Source organism: Strix uralensis, chromosome 15 (genome assembly GCF_047716275.1).
Source record: "Strix uralensis isolate ZFMK-TIS-50842 chromosome 15, bStrUra1, whole genome shotgun sequence".
NCBI classification, from domain to species: Eukaryota; Metazoa; Chordata; class Aves; order Strigiformes; family Strigidae; genus Strix; species Strix uralensis.
This window is the reverse complement of record NC_133986.1, coordinates 20,557,806-20,576,356: the sequence shown is the minus strand read 5'-3', so window position 1 is coordinate 20,576,356 and position 18,551 is coordinate 20,557,806. Positions and strand designations below refer to the sequence as shown.

Genomic DNA, 18,551 nt, shown 5'->3' with positions numbered 1-18,551 from the left:
CTCTCCTTACCACCTCCCTGCTGCATCCAAGTGCAGAATCGGTGCCGATTGCGATTTGGTGACTCAACACGTTCTGACGCCTGGATCCTTTTCCTTTATTCAGGCTGGGCAAATAATGTTCAGTCTGTAATCATGCTTGAGAGCTCTCGCTATTGCCCTAGATATGGGGAGCTGTAATGATGCTTAGATTGGCTTAATCCAATTCGATCTGAAAATCCACATCTCTGAACAATAAATGTTGCGTGTGGGGGGTGGTATTCAAGTGTCTTTACTAAATCAAAAACCTTTTTGGCTTCGGTGGATGAAGCCTTTTTCTTTACGTGTACCACTAAACACCCAGGATGTGCAGTATGGTTGAATTAGCATTACTATGGGAACCGTAACTTTTTGTATTTCCTGACCTTTATCCATGTAATGCTAAGGCTTCATTAATGTAGCTCCAAAATGCTATTTATTTTTGTGTGTTTGATAAGCTTTTTTGTTCTGGTCAGTATTAAGAGAAGCTTTATAAAGGACCCCAGGAGGAGATTAGAGGTGAGACAGGCTGCGAGGTGCAGAAAAGCAGTTTGCTCCCTTATTTGTGCTGTTCTAGCAGCATCCCAGCTGAGACCATGGTTCAGTGTTAAGCATCGCCTCTGCAGCAACGGTAAACAAAATGGTGAGTAAACTCTCTTGCTCAGAGACAGGTACCTCACTTGGTATGGGTTTGTTTGGGGGTTTTTGCCTCAGCTACACTGCTAGAGCCTGCCCCAAAGGATGTGTGGTCCTGGGGCTGAGGCAAAGCTGAGTCTGTGAGGAGTGGAGAGGTGGTTGTCCTGGTCTGAGAGGAGCAGAGCTGCCCTCCGGCAGCACAGAGCCCTCCCAGATGGCTCAGGGAGCTCACTGGCGCTGTTAAACCTGTATTAAAGAAAAACGTGATGGGTTGTAGTAGTCTTCATGTCCATTTTTTAGTCTGGGTTTTGAAATAACGGTCTTAAAGGCGGGCCCCATGTATTTTACCTTTGCTTTCTGCAGGTCCTATCCTCGCTGGCTGCTAGGGAGATGGGGCTGTTTGCAGCTCCTCTCTTTGCAGGTTGATGAGGTCTCTGCTGTTCAGACACAGCTGGAGTCTTCTCAGTGGGAATCGGTGGAAGAGTGGTTTTTGCTCTCTGTAGAGTCTGGGTTTGCCCGCTCCTGACTTGTATGGCAAAGCTTGTTTGCTGGGCAAATATTATCCTTGAGGGCTGACACAAAGAGGCATTTGGGGCAGGGGTGAGCAAAGGGGACAAAACCATACCAGGTGATGAAGAGCCAACCTGCCAGGATCTCAACATGCTCTCTTTTTCCTTTGTCCCCTTCCAAGAAGTCCTCAGGCTTAACTAGGGGGAGCTGACACAGCTGAGGGCAACTTCATGCTGCCTGGAGGTCCTGGAGCTGCCCCTGAGTGACAAATCCCCCTCAGTATCTCCAGCTGTCAGCAGGCAGGGGTGTCTTAGCTTCCTTTCGGCGGTGCTGTGGGATCAAGGGACGCTTTGGTCAGTGGCAGGATAGAGGGTGGCATCTCTGGCTGCTTTAGTGAGAAATCCTTTAGTGAGAAAGTGTGCACCTTACCCCCGGGGTGTGTTTTACGGTGCTTTGGAAAGATGCTCCTTGCACTGTTACCTTACGCTTTGCCTTTCTCTTTTTCTAAGCTCTCTGTGCTTCTCTTTGTGAAACAGGTTGCCAGCTCTTTAAAAGCGGAATCAAACTTGAGGCAGGATTCACAGGGGAAGTTTGCCCTGTTGAAATCGGATGGGAGGTAGGCAGTGAGCTACCTACAAGCCCAGCTAGAGTTTCTCAGGGAAGGTAAGTTCAGCATGAGACAAGGGATCATCTGCTTGCTTACCACTTCTTCCCCTCTTGCCTAAGGAAGCTCCGAAACAAGTGCTTCTTCACAGCTGTGTGCAAGGCAGGATTACAAGGAATTTACCTTGGGAGCTTAATGGCAGGTTTTCTTGTGCAGCTTTTTGAACTGATGGCTACTAGCCTCTGCTGGAAAGGGGATGATGCGTAGGGAGCATTGCAGACCACACCTCCTAGCCTGGACCTGCTCTGATACTCTGTTTACAGTGGCAGGGTTCGTTCTCCGCTAGCTTTCTGCTGTGGAATATACTGCTGGTTCCAGGGAAGGGGAGCGATACTGTCCTGCCGCTCGAGGTATTTGGGGACACCTGCAGAGAGAGAAAACAAGGTTGTGCAATGGGGTGGAGGGGAGGGAAGAAAGTCTGTCTCATTTGGACAAGAAATTATTTGAGGAGGAAGTCTGAAGGAGCTTGTGAGTTGCTGTGTCTCAGCAGAGTTTCTCCCTAGGAACTTTCTGTTCTGACTTCCTGCTTTTGCTTTAAAGCAGCACAGCAGAACTCACTGAGTGCAGTGGCATTGTGTATCACTGCAGACAACAGTCGTTATTCCCCTGATGGAGGAAGGAAAATTTATTCCTTGGTTTTCAAGAGCCTGGAGGTGCTTAATTAACAGATGGTTAATGCTTCAGTTTGGATCACCCAAGGTCTTTGTTGAACTGAAGAAACTTGCTCTCTGTTCTGATGTGATTCTGCAGGTTGCTTAACTATTTCTAGTGACTTATTGATTTGGGAAACTGTCGATTTAGAGTAATAGCTGCAGTGGTTATGTTTTCAAAAGTCAAGGGGAAAAAGTACATGCTTAGAATATGTGGGATTCTGATGTTTTCTTATGAAACAGATGTCTTGAGCTATTTAGATTAAAACTAAGGATTTTCTGCTGCATACTTTGTGAAGACTTAGAAATTTTTCTTTAAAAACATTTGTCAGGAAATTTTCCACTATCTCTCATAAGCACACCTACTCCCCCTGCCCCTCCTTTTCTGTAATCCTAAATCAGTGTTGCTGCTTATCAATCCTGCATCAATTCTGACTCAGTGACAGCTTTTGTCAAAGAGGGGAATATTTCTGCCTGCTCCGAGTAGTTTCACCTTTCCCAGAACTGTTGTACAAGTTGAACAAAAGCACCTCTCAGACAGCATCTGCTTTCTTTGCTCCCTGCACTAGGCTGTGCCTGGTACACAGGGAACACGTGCCCTTCAGTTGCACGTGTTATCCCTCTTTCTGGAGGAGCAGTTCAGGGCTTGTGCTGCTCAAAACATTCTTTAGTTTTCTGTCGTGTAGGAATCCGAGGCTTTTCGTATTTTGGTGTGATTGTACCCCCCGAATGAGAAAGGGAGAGGATATTTCTGATACCTTGTACGAGATCCTGGAATTCTTGGACATTCAGAGCAATCCTCTCTCTTTTGGGAGTGGGAGTGTTGACTCCCTGGATCTGAGACTTCCCCTGTGGCCCCCTCAATGGTCAGATAGCCAAGAGGTGTCTTTACTCAGGGCATGGATTTCATCCTTTTCCAGTGCACAGATTACACTGGCGTTTCAGGAAAGGTGTTTTGCATAGCACAGCCAACACGTCCTTAGCTCACAGGAAGGGGTGAATTTTCACCTTTCTCCCCGCTGTTATCAGGGTAGATCCTTAGCTGAAGGTAACCAAGTGTCCTGCACCTGTGCATATGGCCATTTTCATCTCTGTGGGGCAGAGAATGGGTTAACCATCTTCTTGGAAATTGGCTTCACCCAGCTGCCTTGGCTCTGTTTGTTGTTTTAGTAGCATTTGCAGAAAGGTCAAACTGTCCATGGGTCCCATACATTGCTCCTGGGCAACACCAATACAGCACCAGCCATGGAGAAGCTTCTGCAGGGAGTCGTGGTGCCTAGAAATCCTCTCCATATTCATTCCTACTTGTTAATCTTTGCAAACCGATTTTGTCCTTTGCAGATTCAGAATAGCAAATTAAAGCTTCTCCCTCCCCCTGGTTCTGTTGCTAACATGCAGCCCAGAAAAGATTATGGGGGTGAGATCACTGTGTCCAGTTCTCAAGGTACTGGAGCTGAATTTCCTGGGATGAGGTAAAGATGCTGGAACTTCATGCACCCCCCCTGCAGTTGTAGCCCTCCAGATAAGGAGGTTTCAAGTGCTGCAGAGAACTTGCTGGCTCAGCTGGAGAAGAAAACACTGTCTGTCACATGTATTCAGTAAGCAGCGTGAGTGGGTGCTTTACCAAAAAGAGGTTTCTCCTTTGAAAGGGGATTGGGTGGTCTGATGTTCTGGCTTGATATTTTATCCGTGTGTGTGTGTGGTGGGGGAGCTATTTGAGGACAACATAAGGCTGTGATTTTTTTGTTTGTATGAGGCTGATTGCAAGATCAAGGATCTTACTCAACAAAGATAAGGCTCTTGCCCACTTCTGTGATCTTACACTTGTGGTACTCCACATGAGATGGGATTGTCACAGGATTTTTAGCTTTTGCACAAAGAGGGCACTGAGGCAGGTGAGGAAAACTTGCCAGGAGGGGCTTGAGCTCAGGACTCAGGTGACTGTTGGGAAACTTAATCAAGAAGTGACAGAACAAGATTGGGAGCCAACTAGAGGCAGCAGTCAACACCTTTCTTGTTCAGCATCCCAAGGTTGAGTGGCAGAAAAATCATCCTCCGTGAAGCTAACACCAGTTGTTTCTCTCTCTTTCAACAGAGGTGAGAACGAGTAAAAAGGTGCCTAGAGAGGGTGACAGACTTGAACAGGGATTCTGCTGGATGAGTGTACGTAGGTAACAGCAGCCCAGGAGAGTTTCTGCTGAGGTCAGGCAAGGTACGTGGCTGCCATGGGGAGTTTCAGCTTCTTGATGGAAAGGAAAATCTTTGTTCTGGTATTTCATAGGTAGAATCTGAGGACTCAAAGGGAGGTCTGAGTTGAGTTTGGCACCCAAGTTATGGGTCTGGTGGCAGTGATAGTTGTGGGGAGAGGCCTGACCTTTGGCTGTTGAAGTACCAAGTCCAGTTCGTAGGACTGTCCTTGGTGCAAATGCACCAAATGCTGTGTCCTTTCGGCGGAGGACTGTGTGCTTGGAGGGTGGTTCCTGCTGATGAAAAAGCAGCCTCTGTTTGTGCTGAGGAACGGCCAGGCTGAACCAGCACTGTGTCTCCAGATACCCTTGTCTTCCCAGCATAAATGTGTAATGATACTTTCCTAGTATACATTTTTGGCTGTTTGTGGCTCAGAAAATATTCACCAAAACAGACATTTTGTATAATAGTCCTTTATGGACAAACTCGGGGAAGAAAAAAACAGCCACTTCTGCAGCCCATGGACAGCTGTGACATCCTCAGCATCCTGTGTCCCACGCTTTAATGGTTTGCAGAGAATTGCTTCCTCCTGTTTGATGTGCAACTGCCACCACCCAGTTTTATCTGAGGCTCCTGGATTCTTAAAGAAGACAGTGATGGGGGACAATTCTTCACCAACTCTGCCATTTGGGAATTGATTACATAGACAACTCCACAAGACCCACAATTTTGCATTTGAAGCTTTGTGTATCTGTTAGAACCTTTTATCCACTTTATTCAACAAAAGGCTGTTTCTGCATAATATATTTTTACCCTTGAAGTACTTCAAGGACACTGGAGCGTGTCTTGCTCTCCACCAGCACAGGACTGAGGTATGCATCCTTTTAGCCTAAATTTTCTCAGCAGGACACCAATTGTGGTAACATTTCTGAGCACTGGGGAAGCACCTTGTGTCCTGGTGCCTCTGCTGCTCTCGGGCTGTGGAAGGAGTCTCCGCAGCAGCATTTCTGCTGACGTGTCCTTGCAGAGCTGCCGCAGCCAAGGTGGTGCTCGACATGTGTTGAGTTTTCCTGGGTTGCATCTTTGCTGTTCAGTAATTAGAGGCACGAGCCCAGCAGGAGCGTGCTGTGCTGACTTTGGGTTGTTGTCTCTGCTACAACCTGCTCTGCACACAAGTGCTCCCTTTGCTAAAGGGGCAGGTAAGGCAGGAGGAAATGGCCAGCAACGTTCAGTTAAACAAGCTGAGGAGCTGCCCTGGATTTCTGTAATTTCTTGTAAAGACTTCAAAGAGAGCTTTAAATGCCAGCTTAGGTCTGGAGTTTGTCTTCTTTGTGGGGCATTCCTGCCCGCTGCACCAGCCCTTGGAAAAGAGAAATAGAAGAGAGCAGGGATCTCCTTTGCCTGGGCTCCCAGTGCTCACTTTTTTTGAATCAAAAGTGATCCAGCACATCTGACATCAAGTGCCAAGTCCTCTGCCTTCTCTCCTCCTTTTCCCACATCTGGGCTGGCAAAGAAAGTTTGTTTGCCTCCTGCCTACCTGCCTGGCCTGTAGGTATCAGTGCAGTCAACATGCTTGGTGTTACGCTGACGTAATCTACCTACTGATTGCTGAGCTCAAAGCAGCATCTACCTCCAACTTCACAACACTGTTAGCAGTGTTCAGCTAATGTGAATAAAGGCTGTATTATCTCTTCACAGCTAAAATATCCTGTCTTTCTCAATTATGTCCTTGAGCTAATTGTTTCTGTCCTCTAACAACCGCGCGTTTGTGGTAGAACATTAACAGCAGTGGCATCAGTGGGAAACTTGATACCGCTCAGAGCCTTTTCTACTTGACTAAGTGAATGATGTTTACTCACGGCTGGCTAACCATGTCCTTTGTGGATGTGCAGCATGATCTCCAGCCTATGAAAATACAATGAATTCTTCTTCTTGAAGCCGAAGGGTACAATATTGCTGTTTTTTCCATTCCTCTGCCGCTGTGGTATATAAGATGAATCCTCGTGTTGTATGGTATGAGATGTTGCAATATTCTGTTCTTCTTTAAAAAAAAAAAAAAAAAAAAGTTGCAGGAAACCTGTAAGTCTTTATAAAGTGAAGGAATTTTTAAAAGTTCATTGTTTTTAAACTAGCTGTTGCTATTTGTCATGTCTTATTGCAGGCATACTCTTTATTTTCTGAAAAATCAGCTGCGTGCTAGTTACACTAACAGATCCAAGACCATTAGCTGTTTATGGAAAAAATGCGGTTTGGATTTTGTTTTTAATTGCTGAGAATTAACTCTTGGCCCAAATATTGTTAGAGGAAAAACTGATGCTTTCTCTCTCCACTCCCCAAGCAAAACAACCCAACGAAGCCAAAACCCCGACTAGTAGGAGCGGTTCCAGTGCAAACACGCGCCCTCGGTGTTTGCGGTGCCAACGCCGTGACACTGCACCAGTGTGAGAGAGCTGCAGAGTGTCACTGCCTTGCGGTGGGCATGGCTGGGGAGCAGCCTGGGGGTGTGGGAGAGGGTTAGTAGCAATTTCTGGGGGAAAGAATACTGTTTTGGTATGTTGTGGATACCTATCTGTGTTGGAGCCTTATTATATTGATGGTTCTTGGCACGTGTTGGTGCTTTCTGTTGTGCTGTTGAATCAGGAAGCGTCAGTGACTGCAGTTTTAAGAAGTTTATTTGTTCACCTCTTGAAATAAAAAAAAGAGAAGTTACCAATCTCAAGTTGCTTGCAGATAGGAGCATAGAGTGTGCATCAAGCACGTTTCGCTGTGGCAAGTTTTTTTAGCAAAGATCAAGAAGTTGGTATGATAAGTCCTAAAGAAGGGTTCCTCTGATGAACTTGGGTGAGGGAAAATTGCAGCAGAGCACCTTTTTTAAGGTGCTATTCAGAATGAGCCCCGTGCAGCTGTCTGTGTTTCTGGGATATACCTCTGTATGCTACTGGCATATCTCCTGATGAAGTCATCCATCGATATTGCAGCCTGAGTTAGCTCAGGGCTATCAAGCTGGGCTAATCTCCTGCTGAGTAAACAACACAAAGGTTCCTGGATTCGTTCCTGTTCCCTTAAAGGGATACAATCAAGTGCAGGCAATTAAAAGAGAGAGAGAGTGAAGTGCAGCTCTAGATATTACACCTGGTTTCAGGCGCTCTGCCCAGGGTGTGTATGGGTTTCTTAGGTTTTTTTAAAGAAAAAACCCCTCACAAAACAATTGATGTTTTTCTAATTTTTCAGTGTATTTCTTTTCCTGCCATTCCCTTTGGGAAGGGAGAACCCAACAACCACCCAAACAAATTCCAAACAATGGAAACAAATTTCCTAGAGAAGGGAAAGAGCAAAATTAATTTTGAACAAAGCACACGGAGAAATAACTCTTTTCTTTCTGCTCTCCTCTCAGCCTCTTCAGGCATGGTGGCAGAGCCTTTTAAAAAAATTTCCATCAAATGGGTGCCCAGTGCCTTTGAGCAGCTTTTGGAAATTCAGCCTGTGTGGAAGCCAGTCTGACATGGGGGTCGGTGTCATTCCCTGGCAAGATCTCTGCTCTACCTTCACCTGCTCAGATCTGTATGGCTGTAATTTTGTCAGTGCATTTAGAATATGTGCTTTTTGTATGCAACTAGGATAATAATTTTAAATATGTGTATTTGATACTGAATCTCACAGTACTATAAAATCTGGGATGTGTAGATGTGACTGTGTCCTACAACAAACACTTTTTCTAGTAATTATTGGCTTTCAAAACATTGGGAAGGAAAAGGAGGTAGAACAAACAAAGCAAGTGACAGATGTTTGATATAAAATGGTATAAGGGCCTGTGAAGCTTTTATTGCCCTTTTCTTTTAAAATGTACACGTTACTCAGCGGCTCCTGAGTGATGTTCCCATTCCATGAGCAAGCAATGAATGCTTTGTCCTACTGCATCTTGGCGTGCTTTTGCTGTGATTTTGTTATTTGCTGAAGCAACAGGCTTCTGCTGCAGGGATCCCTTACCCCAGCCCTTCATCTCCTTCTCTTTGTGTAATGTCTTCTCACGCACAGGACCAAACCTGTCTCATCCAGAGTATGCATCAAGAGCATGATCAACGCACACCTAAACACCCCATGAATTCCTTCCTCTAAAGTTGTAAGACTTTTTCTGCACCAGGGGTAGAAAGGAAAGGGTGTGTGTTCTTCTGATCTGTTTAAATAAATGGCTTAAATATTTAGCTTTAGTATGGGGGTGTTTTTGTTCTTTCTAAGGCAAAGATAGAGGAGGATGTCTTTTGAGAAACTGCCCAGCAAGTATCTGAGCACTTTAGTTTGTGGTACACCTTGGACACCTACTATGTACCTACAATGATTCTTTCTTTAATATTCCCTTCTACCACCATGTCACCAAAAATTCAGTGCTACAGGAAAGCGAAAACTTTCCCTTATAACTCTACAGGACCCAAACACCGGACTTGCTCTGTAATCCTGGGTAAACCACTTAGCCCGTTGTGCTTAGTTTTTTCCTCCTTCATTAACTGTTGATTCATTGTCTTGCACTGGGGCAGAACTGCTAGGAATGCTGTGGATTCAGTGCGTGTACAGTGCCCGGCGGTGACTGGGATCAGCTAAGGACCAGCTGTGGAAAAATCTGGCTGCGCTCCCCACTTTCCTTTCCTCCTTGTCACCAGGCTGTGGAAAGAAAAAAAACACCCCGAAGTTGTCATGGGCACATGGTGGTCACGGTCACATAGATAAGTGCTTGGCTGTTGATAGCATTTTAGCCATGACTTTTCTTTACCTCCTTAATACTGCTACAACAAGAAGCTTTCCGAGACAATAAATCAGAAACCATGACCCTGTAATGCTACCTTGAAAATAGTATCTCCCCTTACCAGGAAGAGCACCTTGGGTCTGTTCTTCTGTTTGTTGAAATTTGCAATTTCTTCAAGTTCTGTGTTGAAGTTTTTCATTCTTCAGCTTTGAGGCTTTGAAACTATTTTGATGCTTGAGTTTCACATGTAATTATCAGTCTCCAGGAACTGAGTCTTAAAATAAAGTGCCAGCTGTCACAAGCATCAGAACCAAATTGGAAGAGCTGACAATCTATTAGCATAGGCAGGTGACGTGACTTACCCAGGGCCATATGGCAAGCTGAGTCAGGATTAAAATTCAGGTCTTATGATTTCCCCAAAGAATGCCATGCCCATGGGATCCAGCTGACTTTCTGGCCCAGCTTTGCACAGGACAAACTTCAGTTTATGCCTCAGGTGGTTAAAATATGCATGTAAGACTGGTCTGAGTTATCTCTGTGCGGAAATAAAAGACCTGGTGTTAGCTGTCTTCACTGGCAGTTGAATTTCCTGTGCTGTGTCTGAGATCTGTGTTTGCTTTCCAGGCTCTGGGAAAGTTGTCTTGCAGGAACAGGTGAATTTTTGCTTGCTGGGCCCCAGCATACACTGTGGCAGGAGATATCTGGTCTAATCCACAGGTCCTGAAGACTGACTTTCTCTTGAGCTCTGTATCGGGTTATCCAGATGTTGGATACTACCCGAATCTGGACTGTGCAATATCAGAGCTGGCTTTGAGCACAGGCAGCCAAACCTCTGGGTGGGGGGGAAGAGAGAACATTATGCACCGAGGCTTGCCAGGGTGATTGGAGTCTGTTGGTGCCCCTGTGTCCCTGGCACTTCCATCTTTCTGGTAGATCTCCCAGGCCCTGGGAGAGGAGTTTTTGGTCTCTGCCATGGTTCCCAGGTGTGAAGGTGGCAAGAAACACTTGTCTGAGCTGAAGCTGGGACTCCGTCTCTTATGGAGTGGGTGCTGGTCAAACCACGTACCCAGAAAACTGGAATAGTCCTGTGAAGCTTTGTCAGCACCCACTGACTGCAGCAGGCACCCTGTTTCTATCAGCACATTCATGTGAATGGTGAGTGTTTTCATCTGGATTCAAAGGGAGGCTGGACAAGTGCCTTGGAAGGCGAGGGAGGAACCACATGGCTCAGGAATTGCCCCAGGCTGACAGTGGCTGGAAGCTCTCAGATCTATTCAGGGAAGCCTTCTCTGTGCTTGCCCTGCTGTTACTCTTCCCTCACCAGCCATTTATGGCCACCGTTGAGGGCAAGACTCTGGGCTAGGAGTACTCTGCTGTGTCCTATTGCGGATGTTCTTATGATGGAAATCAACAGCCCAAGATACAGAGATTGTCCTGACTCCAGGCTAGGTGTGGAAATAACGGGTGCTGACTCATTGACTACCTTGTAATGCCTGAAGACACCCGGAAAAATTAATCCTGTCTCCTGACAGGTTTTGGTAACAGCCCCTGGCTTTGCTGCTGGAGGTGGCTTGGCTACATCTCACTGGGGGAGCCTGGCAGGTTTGCCTGACCAAAAGCATTAACTGCCCGTACCTATCTTCTCTGCGCTCTCCACTTGTGTCAGGCAAGCATGGCTCTTCCCACGCTGATCTTTCTGCACCCAAGCGAGCTCTGCTGGCCTCACTTTTGGGTACCTGTCCACAGTTTTTAGTACTCTAGTGACCGCAGCCTCTTTCAAAGTTGTCCTTCAGTGATGTTCTGCATCTTGCTGATGAGGCTGCTTCCCCAGTAGTTTGCAGTGATGAGCTGTAACTGGGGAAGGTATGACAGCACTTGATAGACTGAGATCTGCTTTGTGCCTCATGTCCATTTATACCATGCAATGCCCTTACAAACAGGGATGGGGACAAGCCTCTCAGTCAAAGCCCTCTGGGAGAGAAGTCCACCAGAGCTGCAGTGTGTTTTGCTTACTGGGACTCGTTCTTATTTGCTGATTTGTTCCTCTACAAGTGCTGTCTCATCATGAAAGAGCCACATCTGGCTTGAAGCCACTTGAAGCAGCTTGAATAAGAGACTCTGCGCTCTGAACACTGAATTAATGGGCTTGGTCTTTTACATGTGAGTGAAATCCTTTCAGACTCTTGTCCATGTCAGGCTCCCAGCTCTTCTAATTAAGAGGCTTTTAGCTCAGCCAAGGTTTGGGAGCTACAGTACAGCTGGGCTTTTGATAAAATGAGGAAATGCTAGAGGTAGGGACATAATGGGTCCAATTTCAGCTTGCAAATATGTCTCAGAGAGAGAACAGAACATACTCCTTGTACAACCTTTTTGCTGCAGCAAACGTCATCTGCATGGACTGATCCCGTTTTTGAAACAGAAATGATGAAGCTGATAATAAGAAAGTAAGATCTTACTTTATTTCTGGGGACTTCAGTGACTCTTAGGCAGCTAGAGGGACGTTTCAGAAAACTTATTTCTTATTTACACTTATTCTGTCTGTTTTCTACAGTCCTGTCATGGCTCTTGCTTTGAACTCCCGTTTTGTTTCCTCCCCTGCGCTCACAGGTACAAGGTGCTACTTGTGCTGAGTCTGTGGCTTCGTGGAAGGAATGGGTTTGGCAAAAAGCTTCAGCAAGGTGGCCTGTAGCAGCCAATAATTATTCATCAGTGTGGCTGTGTGATTCCTCACTGTAATCATGTGTAAAATTTATGCAATATAAGATATTTGGGTCTTTTTTTCTTTCAAGGCTGGATTTACAACTTTTACTTGAATGTGAAAAGTAAGCTGGAGTTCTTTCCAACTTCTTTACTACTACCATGTACAGACTTGCCATCAGAAGCAAGCTGATTGTCCAGCTAATGGATAGAATCAAGCTTTGGTCTCCAAATTTTGCAGTGTTGGCTCCATAACACACAAAAAAAAAGTTTGGTAGGAGGGTTTATTTGAAGAAGAGCAAGAGAGAAAGACACTTCTTGCTTTTCATGCTTTCTTCCCTCCTTTCCTCTGCAGTATTCCCCAAAGCTTGGGTCCAGCTCTGTGTCCATTGCTTGCCAGGGATGTCTGCTTGACTAGAAACATATAATAGTACCCATTTATAGGCAGTCTTCTGAAGAGTTTCAAATAAATATCCTCTCAAGTGACACTAAATGGTGGTGCCCTGAGAAAACACTGATTTGAAGGGTGGAGTGAAGCGTTCTGCTTGTTCTTTGAAGCAGAACCACCCTCTGGCTCACGAACCAGCAGTAATAAATGGAGTCAGATAGCATGGTACATAATTGCCTTCTGCTTTTATGTCAGCTTCATATAGTTCTTGCATGTGACATTTTTCCTGGCCATCATGCTCTTTATCCTCCCATTGTACTAAGAGTGCAAACAGAATTAACTTGTTTGTTATCACAGCATCTGTATGTGGCTTTTAATTTGTTGGAGATTAAAAAAAAAAAACCAACCACCCTCAAGCCCTTTTTGTCTAGTACTGTTTAAATCTGCTCTCAGCCTGCTTGCACAGCTCACTTCTGCCCTGCAATGCAGAACACAGATCCGCAGAAGAAGTCTAAAGCAGTCAGTGCAACAAGGCTTAAAAAATGTGGTGGTGTTGCTGAAGAAAAGCTGTCTGGAGGGTGCTACGTGGCATCAGTAAGTCACAAGTTGGGTCGGGGTAGGGATGTGTTGTACACATCTTTACACTCACAGTGTAAAGCTTAAAGGGTTGCTGTCTTTCCTAGCCTTTTTGGTTTCGGTACTTGTAAGTAATGGGAATTATTTTCTTTGGCCTCTGAAATGTCTCCATAGTCATGTGGTTTCCTTCCTATAAAGGTGAACATTTCAGATTAAAATTCTGTTTGGCAGCTTATGAGCTCTCAAAACAGAGGCTGGAAGGCAAGGAGGGTAGGAGTACCCAGCTTATTAAATTTTTCCCAGTGTAGGAATTGTCTGGCCTTTCTTTGTGCTGTAGTAACATGAAAGGAGATGGAGTTACTGTTTGGGAAGCAGTAACAAGAAAATGTCAGAGGTGGAAGGCCAGCCAGGGGACCTGGGCGGGAGAGGGCTGGGAGAGACTCTTGGTCGCTTGCACAGATCTTCTTCCTGTCTGCCTTCATCCTGCTCTGAGTTCTTGCAGTTGTGATGCAGGTTTGGTGTTCAGAGATCCACAGAAAAGCAACAGGAGGAGGAAAAACACGTGTTATTACCAGAGGAACCAGGACCAGAGAGAAGCATCCTGGCCAGGGCATCCAGGGAGCTGTGCGGGAGCTGGGAGCTGGCCCTGCTCGCGGTGTTCAAACCCCTTGTCTCACCATGCTCCCATGCAGATTTACCTGTATGCTTTAATATTCCCTTCCCGTCATCTCATCTCTGCTAAAACCTTCCCATGGGACCTGGCTTTCACCAGCAGAGAACTCTGACTGCCTGTGGGTCTGAGCCAGAGGAGGACAGATGGCGAAAGAACATCCTTGCTCGGTGCAGGGTCTGGAGCCCATCACAGCGTGGAGGGTTAGGGCAGTGTGGTAGGCTTGGTTACACCCACGTGTGTGCAGTGTGTGCCTATGTGTGCTGTGTACCTCTGACACAAACTCCCTCCCTTCCCCCCCTCCCCGCAGTAACAGAGCATAGAATCACAGAGTAGTTTGGGTTGGAAGGGCCCTTTAAAGGTCATCCAGTCCAGGTGCAGATACTGAATATTGTTCTTTCAAACCAACAAGGCATGTGAGTAGATGGTGTGTGGGGTGGAAGTGGAGGGTCATGTTTGACTGGGGTTTCTCTGTTTCCTGTCTGGCAGCTCTTTCGTTTGCCCCTGCCCTGGGGGAGAAGACTTTGAGAAGATGGAGAATCAGAGGGGAGCGCTCTCGGGATATGTCCGCTGGGAAGGAGAAGAGGACGGGGATGAGGAGGATGGGGTGGCTCCTGGTGCTTCCCCTTCCAGCCAAATGGGCAAACTGGAAGATGTGCAGGTGGAGATGCTGGAGAAGGCAAGGGAGCTCTTCCAGCTGTGTGACAAGGACGAGAAGGGTTTTATCACGAAGGTGGACATGCAGGTGAGGGAAATAAATCCTTCCCCTTTCCTGGAAGGAGCTGTAAAGTCATGGGTGGTGGAAGAGGGGAGAATGTATCATGTCTTTACTTCTGGCAAGTGTGGGTGTGCACGTGGGCTCTGTCTCATTCAGATTTCTGGGAGCCAAACTCTGCCACAGCCAGCTGATAGGAACTGAAAATCCCAGGAGGGCCTTGGACCTCCAGGGAGTTCTTGGGACAAGTGGGACTGCAATTCCAAATCTTTAAGGAATGCATAAAATGAAAAAATTTGCAACAGTTCCTACAAACATTAAGCATGCAGTGGATGGCAAAGCTGGGGGAAAAAAATCTTCAGTTTAATTGAGAAAAACAAAATGACAACCCCCCCAAAAAAACCCACACAGTCAACAATGAAAAAAAATCCACCAACCTCTTCACAAACATCTGTATAACTTTTTTGTCTCAATCATAGCTAAAGCCTGATCACAAAAATTCACTATAAGCCTGAACTATAACTTTGCTCTAGGATAATGTGGTTTGTTGCTTTCTGTTAAGAACTTTTCTTAGTTGTTAGCAGAATCTCTATAGTCCTTTGTGAGTTTTGTTTTAACGGTTTATCAGGAAGGTTACATGTGGATTGTTTTCCTCCTGTCCCATCTCTCCCTCCATCTGTAATTAACACTTGGCAGGTCCATGCTGGTTTAAATATTGACTCACTTTGTTTTGGGTTGCGTGATGCCTAATTTTGTATAGTTACATTAATAAATATTTATTAGGCTTTTATCTAAAGCTGTATGTTTAAAGCTGTAAGTAATGAGGTTTTAGCCTACACCTCTTGTTATTTGGAAGCTTCTTCAGGTGCCCCTTCGCACTAGGTGCTTTGCACATGTATTATGAAGGGAAATCTCTTTGCTCCTTGTCTGTGTTGTGGGGATAATAATACGGTCCCAACAGGCAGAAGATGACAGGAGAAAGCTAACTCTCTGTTATGGACTGAACGTTTTGTTTATGATCTGCAAGATTTCCTGCAAGAGCTGGGAACTGAACCCAGGCACCCACAGCTCTGTCCTCCCTCTCTGGCCAACGAGATGGAGTTGTACCTGATGTGCCCAGAGAGAGCTCTCGGGAGCAGCAGGGGTGCCAGGAGGCTGGCAGTGGTTCTGATGTGAGAGAGGAAGAGGGTTGAGCTCCCTCCAAACAAAATAACGCAAAGTTCCCTTTCTGAAGTCCTGGTTGAACCATCCTGAACCATTACTGAATGGAAAGTGTCGCTGTATCAGTGGGCCCAGACAGGTCTTTGTGTCACCACTCAGCTGTGCTGGCAGACTGTCAGCCAGGATGCGGTGCTGAAAGGGCACACTGCTGCGGGTCAGAGCTGAGGATGGCAGGGACAGGAGTTAGTCCCAGGGAAGACGAGTCATGCCTTAATTTTGTTCGTTCTTTTGTTTTTGCAGCGGCTCCAGAGTGAACTGCCCCTAACCCCTGAGCAGCTGGAGACTGTTTTCGACAGCTTGGAACAGAACAATAATGGATACCTGACACCTGTGGAGTTCAGCATGGGACTAGGTAAGGACTGCACAGAGGCAGGGGAAGGAAAAATCCCCCCTGTGATGTTTTAGGTTGGTAAGAAAGAAAGTGCAGTGGTTCTGCTGAAGCTGTACCAGCTGTGCAAGGCAATGCCCCATGCTTATGTGAGTATCGTTGGAGGAGGTGTGTGGGCAATACTGTTATGCCCTTTCCTGGGCTTTGTGTTGCCTTTTTCCACAGCTGTTTCCCGCCTACCCTGGAAGAGCCAGCTTCTGAACATCTCCTGCTGGAGATGGTACATACTGCAGCCTGTATCTGGCTATCTGTTCCACAGTTGTTCATCTGGATAAGGACCCTCCTTGGGTGAGGGGACAGAAATATCCCCCTTGGCAACTGTCTCCAGCTGGCAGCAGTGCTGTTGAAGGATTTTAGTCGGAGTCCTGTTAGTAGGCTAGCACACTGGCAAATGAGCTTTTGTTTTCCTCTTACTGTTGTCTTTTCCAAACACTAGGAGAATGCTCATTCTATACCAGAGCCGTTATCCAGTGGCACAAGCAGTGCAAGAGGTGTTAAGGAGGAGGAAAGGCCTTAGCACTAATAACCTTTGCTGTAGGTGCTTAGTTGTCTTAGCTGGTTGTAAGCTCTCAGAAAATCTGCACCCTGTTAGCAGCTTCCTTGGACATGTAGAGGTGTTAACTGGATCAGGACAAAGCAACTGAACCAGGTGGTTCAGGATTTTCAGAAGTGATTGAGGGGGCTCCTGAATTGCAGTGTCCTGATTGCTCAGACTGTGGCTACTCAAGGTTTTCTCACAACTTAGAGAGAGGGGACTTTTTGGTGCTTCAGTTTGAAGGCCGGAAACAGCCACCCCTGAAAGGAGAAGCTGTAAAGCTTTCCTTGGAATAAACAGGCCAGCCTGTTCAGGGAATGTGTTAACGCCCTGCGTGCCTGCTGACTATGTCCCTTTCTGCCTTGTGCCCCTGCCTGTGGGGGTGAAGCCTTGTTGGCTGGTTCTGCTGCCTTTGCCAGAAACAAGAGTCACCTCGGGAGCATGGGCTTTCCTGCCCAGCACTGTGTAGAAGGTGAACACGCACCATTTGGGCACCTTGGCACCCACAGTGCCCTCTGTGTTACAACTGGGTTATCCCCAAATCTCATTGTTTGAGGCATTTGTCCCAGCCATAGACCATAGGGTACCTCCCTCAGTGCCACTGCTGGGAGAGGTAGGCGAGATTTCTCTTTGTGTGAGCCACCAGTTGTCAGGTGCCACCCTGCGCTGGCAACCTGGCTGTGTGGGACTTGCTCCAGTCTAGGCAAAACACTTAATTTCAGCATTTCTTTTCTTTATGGTCATTTTCGTGTCTGGCTTCATTGAAATCCTTCTCAGACTTTGCCCCTAACTCAAGCGTTTCACCTGGCACATTGCTGTCTTCCTTCTGGAGTGTGCAGGAGGGAAATCAAAGGAAGCGATTCAAGGTGCAATCAAGTCTGCTTCTTGAGAGGGCTCCTTGCGTGGCCTCTGAGAGGTTACAGGGTGCATCTGCACAACTGACAAAAGAACATACATCTAAATTGTTCAATTTAAAGCAATCTGAAATCCTTCTAGGATGTCAAAACAATCTTCAGATCATTCTCTACCTCAATTTTCCTAGCTGTAAAAGTGACATAATGAGACATAATGAATCTTTCTTTAAAGCAGACATCCAAAGTGCCTAGTCTAAGCCCATCTCCTTAATTAACTGTCTGAGCCTCAGGCTTTAAACTGAGCAGGGCTTGTATCTCCACACTGCAAGCTTTTTTACAGCACGTTTTAAGAGCAGGAGAGAAGTGGCTACATTCTGGACATACAGAGCTAGGAAGTGGTGGAGTTAAGTCTCTTGAGGTACACAAAGAGTGGATATTTTTCCCCTTAGAGCAGCTTCATGTTCTCATCTGTGCTCTGAACATCCTTGGCTCCCGGCCTTGTAGTTGGGATGTAATTTCTGCTTTTTGAACAGATATGTTTTGGAAAGGAAGAGTAGCTGCTGATGGAGGTCTGACCTCTGTATACAGGATGGGGGCCTGCATTCTGGATAGGATGGCTTGATTTGTTTCTTTGAGAAGAATCTGTTCCCAGCACCAGTATCTGTCACATGCCTTGCACAGCACGAAGTTCTCATGGCATTAGTGTCTCAGCATGAAGCAGGATCCAGATAGCTGGAAGCTGGAAGTACGTGGGATGGGGCAGGAGGGGCTGCTCAGCGGTTAAGTTCATTTTGTTCAGACACTCTACACAATCCCAGCAAGAGGCGGTCCTTGTCCCGTAGCACTTGAATCAGAACAGATGTCGCACATGAGAAGGGAGGGGCAATGATCTCCTCCTCACTTTTTTTCAGCTGAGGAACTGAGACACGGTGCTATTCCATGCGGGGCTTGCGGTCCCAGAAGGAGCTTGTGGGATCGTTGACGACTGAACCCACAGCGCTGCTCCCTGGGAGTGAAGTGACCTGATGCTGAGAACCCAAGGCCGTGGGGGTAGATCATCTTCATGCAGATGTGAGCAGAGACCTTACAGCCTGTTGTCGGGCTGGG

At 46.4% G+C, this 18,551-nt stretch overlaps 1 protein-coding gene across 3 annotated transcripts in view; it reads left to right on the top strand.

Annotated features, from left to right (window-relative positions):
* CRACR2B (calcium release activated channel regulator 2B) overlaps positions 1-18,551 on the top strand; it is a 49,359-nt gene that overhangs the window by 6,286 nt on the left and 24,522 nt on the right. For 2 of the 3 annotated variants that reach the window (XR_012631026.1, XM_074885133.1), the window contains exons 2-3: positions 14,221-14,476; positions 15,908-16,019. Coding sequence is in view for 2 of the 3 variants with exons in the window: in XM_074885133.1 (XP_074741234.1) it covers positions 14,264-14,476; positions 15,908-16,019 (325 nt within the window). In the remaining variant the exon portion in view is untranslated. Of the gene's footprint in view, positions 1-2,113; positions 2,176-14,220; positions 14,477-15,907; positions 16,020-18,551 lie in introns of those variants that run through there. The other variant, XM_074885132.1, reaches the window with a different exon arrangement.